Raw genomic sequence first — 9,556 nt, forward strand, 5'->3', positions numbered from 1 at the left:
GGTTTTATCTTGTTTCTTGCTTAGATATAATAAAGAATAATAAAAACATGAAGACCATATACATTCAATTCTTTTTTTTCTGACATCTTTGCCTTGCATGTATTTGAACCACAGTGCTACCAAGAAATTATCCCTTAGAGCTTCACTAGGAAAGCTTAAATAATTTTACCATCACAGCTGTTGTACTTGGAAGAACATTTGTAGCAGGAACTGCTTCCTGAGCCTGCCTGTTACCCAGCATGGTTGCAATTGTCTCGCTGAGCACTTCGTTGACTAGATGACTAATCATTTCTGAGTCCACTGGTACACCAGCATCAATAAAGAGCTGAAATCCTCCCCCACCTGCAGCTTCAACTGAAAATGAAGGAACACAAAGCACACATCCAGGCTTCAGTTCTTAAACACATCTACTGTACTGCAGCTGTGCATTTTACCCTGTATGAACCTTTTCACGTTCATTTGTAGAAAGTGATTTTTGTAGATTATATATAAAAAATATGTATATATGCAAAGAATAAATGATTCCAGGAAAGAACATAGATAAGCAATTCTGGATCACAAAAGAGGACAGAGAAGTGCAGTGACATCACAGGAGAGATCTGTTTGTCTCCCATTCTCACAGATTTATAAGGGAATTTTTTTACACATCTATTAACAAAAGATAAGCAAATAAACATTATCACCTTAGCAAAATGCCACATGCATCCAAAATTTCATATACAAAATTCAATAACAAAATTTGATTTGCATAATGGTGCCTTTTATGTGTTTTCTTTTCTTTTTTTGAATATTTATTTCAACGATCTTATAATGCCTGCTCAGCCTCAGCATAAATTAAAGCATCCATTTTTGCATACTAAAATTTCACTGGTTCAGCATTATCTGCTCTTAGGCACAGCCAAAACAGCTATCTACACAACTTGTTAAAATTAGCCTATATTTGAAACAACCTATCTGCTGAAAACAGCACCTTTTACTTACCAATGTCAGAGGATACAGCCTCACTGTCTTCTCCCTCTGATGAGCTAACACTGGGCACAGCTTCTCTCTGAACTGGGTACATCTCACTGATAATTTTTGCCATTATTTCTTGTTCCACCCTAGCAAAAGAGAATGTGTGTGGCTATCAGAAAGCACCAAGACACCTACGAGTGTGCAAGGGAGCATTCTTGAAAATAAAATGTAAGGAAGCTTAAAGGAAAAGAGAAGAGAGGGGAGGGGAGACGAAGTGAGGAAAGGTATTCTTCAGATTCATTCCTTCTTTCATATACATTCTCCTGCTATTTTGTGACACCTTAACTCACCAACTTATCAATCTGTTTTCTATAGTTTCTCTCCTTTCAATCCATTCATCCAAAACATCAGAAGACTGCTGAGGAGCAGAAGCCACTGGAGGAAATGAAGGACCATTGTATGTTGGTACAGCAACTTTAAAATGCCCGTTAATCTCTAGAAGAGGCTCTGTAAATTCTGGAATTTCATCCCTCTCCTCTTCCTGATCCTAATAAATAATTAGTAAATTAAGTTATAGTGTATTTTTGGAAAATGACATAACTGAGGTAACTGTTAGATATTTTACTTCAAGAAATTATGGCACACAAACATCATGGCTCACAAACAACATTCTCCTTTCTTATTATGTTACAGCTAATTGACACAATTCTAAACCAAGCAAACCATAAATTTGCAGATGTATAAGAGTAGCAGAACAGCTGGGTAAAACATGACTTATATTACTTGCACAGGGCAGGGAGCCAATGGTAATACTATTACATGAGACATTTACTTGTGACATCACTCTGGTTTCATTAAACATACACTCAAGAAATAAATCTCAAAAAAAAAAAAAAGTTTAAGAAACTTTTCACATTTACTTCCTGGTTTAGCAGATATTTTGCTTTTCTTTATTGTTCCTTTTCTTTTAAAAATTGAAATTGTATTTTAAAAAGCAATCTGGTTGAAATACACATTCCCAGAAGTGTGCAGGATGAGTGTGCAGTCAGTCCAGACTCTAAGAAAATTCCCATCACTGAAGCCCAGACTTTAATAATTTACACACGTGTTACATGTACACTTAGACTTCAGCTAACTTTGATTGGCTTTGTATTAGAAATGGAGGTTAGTGGCCCTGCCTGCAGCAGAGGGGTTGGAGCTTCATGATCCTCGAGGTGCCTTCCAACCCAAGCCATCCTATGATTCCATGAGTCTACGATTGCTGGAAAGTTGGAAGCCAGTTTTGGACGATCAGTTTACAAAAGATACCTGGAGAAACACTTTGAATTTCATCTTAATGCACTATTTCTGGAAGAACTATAAGTTACTCTGCGTGCTTTACAATGTTTGTTTCTGAAGATGTCATGCTCTTTTTTCCTCAGCATTCAGGACGAGAGGTGATGACCTTAAATTGCAGAAAGGGAGGTTCAAGTTGGATTTTAGGAAACATTTCTCCTCAGGAAGAGTGGTGATGCAGTGGCATAGCTTCCCAGGGAGTGGTGGGGTCACTGTCCCTGGAAGAGTTCCAGAACCAAGGAGATATGGCACTCAGAGACATGGTTTAGTGGACATTTTGGTGATGAGTTGAAGGTTGGACTGATGATTTTAGAAGTCTTTTCTAACCTTAATGATTCTGTGACTCTGTAAGTCCCAAAAAGCACCAACCCACCATACTGTACTGAATGCCTCCTGACAGATGAGAACCTGCATCCTTCACTCAAAATTAAAACCATCTCAAAAGTAGCATAACTCTATGAAAATTGGGCATACTGAAAAAAGATGAAGAGCCACGCCGTAAATCACTGGTGAGAATAGTGATATTGCATAAAAAGGTAGCTCAATGTAAATCTACATTTAATAAGAATGATCTCCAACTTAGCCAAAGGCAAAAAAGGTTTTTCCTTTTTAATTATTTTATTTTAAAGTGTCTCCCCACCCCCTCAAAAAAAAAAAAAAAACCCACAAATTTATATTTCTGCGAATGAAAGAAAAGTGAGAAAAAGAAAATAGGTAGTAACTTCCCTTTTTCCTTCCTCATTCCAGCATCTATTCTACTTAATATACTGTGAAACTGAAAACTCAGGCAGATCCATGAGGAATATTACAACAGATAGCTACTGGAGAGCTTCTGCAGCTTTAAATGGAAATGTTTTTCTAAAGAAAAGCTCTATCTTACAAAGCAGCCAAAAAAGAATACGTGTGTTTGGGGAATCGCTAAGAAACATCCCACAATTTTCTGCACTCATTCAGAAATAAGATGGTAAAGTTAAACTCAAAATGGCACCGGATGACTTCCATGCTGATAAGTGCATTCTGTTAGGATTGAAGTATTCGTAACCATAATTCATTCTGACAGCAAACATAAAGATGTCTTTACCCAGTGTGTCATTATGCATTTTCTTCTGACTGCATTACTCCATACAGTTTCTTTGATGTTGCCTTTTTAATACAATCTTTTTCTGAAAGTATGCAAGATGCAAACATCTGGATTAAATAAACCAAGTACGTACAATAAATCCTGCATACAATTAGTAACTTCTGACAAGCTTTCACAGTTCTCCTGCATTTCTAAATTATGAGCATAAAACATGTTACATCTAGTAGTGCACAAATCCCAAAGACAGTTACACTCGTTTTGGAGTGATATATTTTCTCTCCTGAAATTAAAACAAAGAGAGACTATTCAGAGTCTAATTATACAGATTGAACTTGCATATATATCACTCTGTAGATTGATCCTGAATAATCTGTACTCACGCCTGCACCTTAACTGCTGGAAACTGTTAAAAAATATTTATCACAACGCCTAATCAAACTGTGGCATAAATTAGAAAGTCTTTCAGATATGATTGGAATATTAATCGTAGCACTTTCTGACAAAGTGTCAAGCTCATCTTCCACTTCCCAAATTACAACCAGATAATTAACACGTTTTAAAACTTTTTAAATAAAGGGACACATAGTCCCTTTATTAAAGTCATCCAAAACTTAAGTTATGGATTTCTGCAGTTCTCACAAGGTCAGACTGTACTACAGGTGCCATCTGAAGAATTACACATGTAAAAGAATCACAGTCACACAGTCTCAGAAAGCACCTGCTGAAAAACAGAGCTGGGGCAAATGTGTTTACTCTGATCTCAGCATGTTATACATTTGAGGGCAGTATTCAAAATGGAAGCAAAAATTGTCTCCACCTTGCAACTTATGCAGGTTTAGAAAGAGCAAGAAGTCTGCCTGATCTCAGATCCTTGTAAACTTGTTAAAGGCATTGCTGGAAGTGGCTGCTCAGGAGCTAAAGGCAAGGTTCAATAGATATGAAACTCCATTTGGGGCTCGTGTTAACTGAGCAAGTTTCTCACTCCAGATTAAGGCAGGGTTCATGAGAGGGGTGGCGTTATGAAATCTCATCTGTCAGACAGCCTGATGAACTCACGTAGGTAAAGCCACCGATCAAAAATAAAGAAGTGTTTAAGTCAAAGCCATAACAACCTTTTCTGATTTATTCCATAGTTGAATTTTCTTGTTGTGAAATAAGAGGACCCAACTCAACTGCTTTGGAAGACAGAACTTTGGGTCTTTAGACACAGATAGCAGGGTTGTGATGGGAGAACAATATGCATCCATCTCCTCTGCTTGTGGCAGAGCTTGCACGTTTCAAGCTGGGATATCATGCATTTATCTACAAGATTCAAGCATCCTGATTATTTCAGGAGATCAACCCCAGCATCTCAGCACGAAACACAGCAAGATGAGTTGATGGACAGACTGTTGATAGCACCTTTCTTAAGATTCAGTAGGGATATTCTGGGGGAGTAGGGAGAAGAATTAAGGGATGCAGAGAGGAATCTTTCAGGATGGTACAAAACCTTATGTTTACCAGGAGAAACCAGAATTGGAAAGGGAATGATCAAGGTCATTTAAGGAGGTGTAAGTAGAAAATAGATGGATAAAAGGGAAGGACTGGTTGCATGTAAATATGCAGCCATTCAGTATTCTTGTCTGGCCTTGCCCCCTGCCTGATCAATGCCCTCTGTCCTCTCCGAATGCACCAAATTCCATTTCTGATTGTTTTTCTTAGAGAGGGGCTTTCCATCATGTAAGGAGGCTGAAGAAGTAGCAGCCCAGCAGGGCCTGAGTGTTCTTGGTGCCAGTAGCTGGAGCAAGTGCATGTAGGCACATCAGTGCATGAAGTGTCAAGCCAAAAGCAGCCACACAAATGGTTTGGGATTGCAAGCCCAGCTCCCAGAGCTGGGAAGGGCAGGGTCCCAAGGCCAGGCACCAGGCATAGTGTCTAAGGACAAATAACAAAGGGATGCTTACATATACATAGTATGTATACAGACACCTCTGTCTGTACACACACTCATAAATATACATACATTCCAGATCTCCATTCTAAGCTGCCAGAGAGTGGAACAGGATCAGCCTACTGGTACTCAATCCTGATATGTGCACATACACACCCTCTGTTTGAGCCTGTATCTATGGGCAATACATGCTCAGCCTCTCTACTGAGTGGTCCTGGGAACAGGCAGCTGGGGCAACTTTGCTTCTCTCAGGCTTTCAAGTTTGTCAACCCCTAAAAGGCAGCATTTCAGCTCCTCAGCAGCTTCTGAATGTGTACCTTCTGGCTGGAAAGGTAAAGCAAATCTTGAGAAAAGGAAACATCAGAGCCAAGGTCCTGAAGCTTTTGTGCAACATCCATCAGGGATAAAGGGAAAAAAAAAGCAGCTGTTTCTCAAAAATATCTACCCTCTTCAGTTGAATAGAATTAAGTTTCCATAAAAAAGGAGGCTGTGGGGGGCAGGCATCACTAAGTTATTTTCCTGCATAACATTTTATGCACATTCTTTTATACATCTGGAGTGAAGTTACTTTGATAAAAAGAGTCTATCTTTGGATGTTTTCAGTATTGCTGCCACTCCAAAGGTTGATTTTATGCTTCTACATTATGTTTGTCTTGCACATTTTTAAGAACATTGTCTGCATGGTCATAGGCCAAACATGTGTTTCACTTGGAGCATTTTTTTGGTATTGTGGTTAAAATATATTTCATTGCCAAAAATAAATGATAAAAGCAATCCAGAAGAAAAATGAGAAAAAAAAATAATGAATAACTGATACTCCTGTCAAAAATTTTATGTTGTGGGACTTCTTTTGTTAGTTCATAAACTGATTTCTTAAATAGTTTTCTTACTTATTTTTTATAAGAGAAACCTTTTTTGTGCAAATAGAATAAAGATCTCCAATAGATTTAATTCCTCCAATAACATAAGTTTGGGAACCAAAATAATAAATAAGCCATTTCCCCACTTTTATTAGGTAAATCATACCTTTAAAAAAAATAAAAAAGAGCTGAAATACAGCCTGGATCACCAAAGCTGAACTGGGGGTGTTTGGCAGGTCCTACTTTAACAAGGAAAATCAGCAAAGTACGTGCTACCTAAAGAGACTACACTGTAAAAGAGCATCTCCAATAAACCCATGCCATTATACTGAAGAAACATCAATGCTGCAAAGCAGGCACAGCTACACTAATAAGACAAGATGTGCTGGATGTTGTGTCACCTCTTAGTGGACTCCATTTGCTAAGTAGTACATTGTCTTATCTATTTATTTCAAATAATTTCTGACTGAAATAACCAAAGCATTTTAGGACCTCATAAACAAGACTCTCATATATGCATTACATTTAGAGCTTAAAATTGTGAGTTCTAAGTGCTAAGAGAACTACTTTTATTTCTTCTGGATTCTAATATATCCAAATAAAACCTAATTTTATTTTTTTACTGTAATTTTCCAAAGGTCCTTTACTGATACACAGTGATTTGTAATACTGCTTTAATACTGTGAACAGTTTGGTATTACTCACAGTGTGTTCTTTTTAAAGTTGTTCATAAAATAAACAAATCTTCTACATTTCATTTTCCATTGTGACAGAATAATAGAAATCAAATACAAAAAAAAAAAAAAAAAAAAAAAGGAAATGACATTTTTACATTTTTGCAACATAATTACCTGCATGACATCAGTAACATCAATGAAATTAGTTCCTGGAAACTTCATGTCTTCTTCCTCACTTTGTATATCCTCTGGAGCCTATTTGTAAAGACAGATGATAATTATTAGATATCTCATGTTGGAGGTAAAGAAAAAAATGCATTTGCAGAAAAACTTCATGCCAAGGATGCAGTCATATCATCACTCTTGTCAACAGCCTGAATCCAAGACAAGTAATTTACCTACCCTAAAAGTGAGGGGAAATTTCTCTGCTTAGTACAAGAAGAGTTTATTAAAACTCCTCATTATATACCAACAATTAAAACTTGCTCTTAATGAAGAAACAGTTCCAGGGCAATACCTGTAACTCCTATTAAAAAAAATATATCAGTAAGACAAACTATTGAGAAAAAAAACAGTACACAAGAAAGCGTCTTATGCAATTTACTGATGTGCCTTTAAGCAACTGTGTAGAAATTACATTCGTTATAAATAATGGTTGCTATTTTAGCCACTGGTCTCTGTCATATTCATTGATTCTCTTGACCACAGTCAGACATAACCCAGAATAGCAGCTGAAACACAGGGGAAACAAAAGGTACAATGACCAAACAAAAATAATCACTGCATCTCTGTGCCCCGTTCAATTCACACTGTCCGAACTGTGCAATGCACAATTCAGAAATCCACTGGAAAAACAACATGCCACCCTGTAACCATGTGCCCTACTTTACAATCTTATCTTGTAATAAGCAGCAGTAAACCTTTTATTTGTACAAAACCTTTCACTACTGCTTAATTATATTAAAAAAACACTTCTAAAAAGATATATGGAAAGAGAACAGGAGGAATCAACTCCATGGCCTAGCTATCTTGTGTCTATCTACACACAGCAGGCTACCAATGAACAGGCTACACGTGCATGTCACTCATGTCTATAGTGTGGCCACAGAAAGGGGAATGAAGAACATTCCCCACTGAAGCCAGTACAGGGCAGACATTTCATGTGCCAACAAAACTGACCGATTTCTCTTATTAAAAAAATTAAATTCAGACACATTTAGACTAATCAATACCTGTATTACAGCATCAGCAGGACAAAGTGCAGGTTTGGGTTCTGGAAGCACACTGTCTGCACTCACACTGCCACTTGAAATACTGTCAATATCAACATTTGGTAACACCTAGGAAAGAACAAATAACCACTCTGAATATTTATGTATTAGCTCAGCTACTGTTGTTGAACCGTTTATATTCTATCTTCCTACTGCTACTCAGTCATGAAATCCTTTTTCCTCTCAAGCTACTCGATTTCTCCTGTTCTCTAATTCCCTGGACTTTGTCTTGCATGTGCTGAAAGGTGAACAGACCCATAACTATTTATGTAGCACACAAGTGTTTGACATGCAATTCATTTCAGTTGGCCTACAAGCCACTGTGCAAGGCTGACTATTGGCTTCATGTTGTCATATATCTGGTAAGGTAAAAGGTATGTGGGTAGTGATAAGGAAGGGAACAGTACAAACTCATCCTGTAATTAACTTCAAGATCCATGAATCATATATATTTGAAAGGTGTATGTAGGAGTGTGTATATTCTCAACAATTTGAATCCAAGAGACGCTGAATAAGTTAGAAGCATTAACTTCCTTGACAACAGACTCATATGAAAATAAGAAAAGGCTAGGCAAGGACTTCAGTGGTTGGTTAATAAGGAGTGGTGAAATTCTTGGGTTGAATATCATGCTTGAGAGAGAAATCTAAAAGGCCAAATCATTCATCTAAAGACTAACATCTATATTAATATTTGTTTTGTCCCGAGTTTCTTCTGGCTTAAAAGTCTCACAAAAACAAAACAAAACAAAAAAAAACAAAAACAAAAGTGAAACACTGTGACATAGGACTATTTTACAAACACTTTGCATAGCTGGCCTACAGAAAAAGTAATTTTCTGTTTGGCTTAAATGATTTTTAAGTTGTGGTGCTTTCTTGGTAAGTTACTAGTGGATGAGACCATCTACAGTTAGCATTTATTCATTAAAATAAACAAGAAGTCATCATTTTTGACACAAACCTGCACAGACAGCTGAGGGGGATCCTTCTTCTCTGATCTCATCTCTATTACAGCTATATTGGGCTTTTTTACTTCAGTTGGAGGCTTTGGTGGCACTTGGGGAATAGAGGCTGTGACTGTAACAGGGTGTGGTGTACACGTAACTACTGCTGCAGGCTGCACTGGGATGTCATTAAGTTGGGTCTGACCTAGAGAAAGTTTTAAAACAATTACAGATACAGATCAACCTTCAAAACAAGGCAGTAAATTAATAGATTAAATTCTGGGTGTCTATGTTTTACATGAAACAGACCAATTACAGTTACAGACCAAGACTGTACTTTATTCTAATACCACTGACTAAAGCACTGTGCATCACCAAGAAAACTTTCCTAGCAAAAATTTACACGTTTACCACAGCCATTTTTGGGAAATTATTCACTTTACTTGACTAGAGTGACATCTACTGCTGAAAACGAGCATAACTACATTGTCTGCCACTCAAAAATTA

The 9,556-nt window shown here is 37.3% G+C and overlaps 1 protein-coding gene across 1 annotated transcript in view; it reads right to left on the bottom strand.

Annotated features, from left to right (window-relative positions):
- Window positions 1-9,556, bottom strand: part of KIAA0586 (KIAA0586 ortholog) — a 50,515-nt gene that overhangs the window by 35,806 nt on the left and 5,153 nt on the right. The window contains exons 2-7 of the mRNA XM_085225601.1: window positions 9,067-9,254; window positions 8,070-8,177; window positions 7,012-7,092; window positions 1,305-1,501; window positions 982-1,100; window positions 170-354 (exon numbers count right to left, since the gene is read on the bottom strand). Coding sequence (XP_085081727.1) covers window positions 170-354; window positions 982-1,100; window positions 1,305-1,501; window positions 7,012-7,092; window positions 8,070-8,177; window positions 9,067-9,254 — 878 coding nt within the window. The remainder of the gene's footprint in view (window positions 1-169; window positions 355-981; window positions 1,101-1,304; window positions 1,502-7,011; window positions 7,093-8,069; window positions 8,178-9,066; window positions 9,255-9,556) is intronic.

Source organism: Meleagris gallopavo, chromosome 5 (genome assembly GCF_905368555.1).
Source record: "Meleagris gallopavo chromosome 5, MGAL_WU_HG_1.1, whole genome shotgun sequence".
Lineage (NCBI taxonomy): Eukaryota > Metazoa > Chordata > Aves > Galliformes > Phasianidae > Meleagris > Meleagris gallopavo.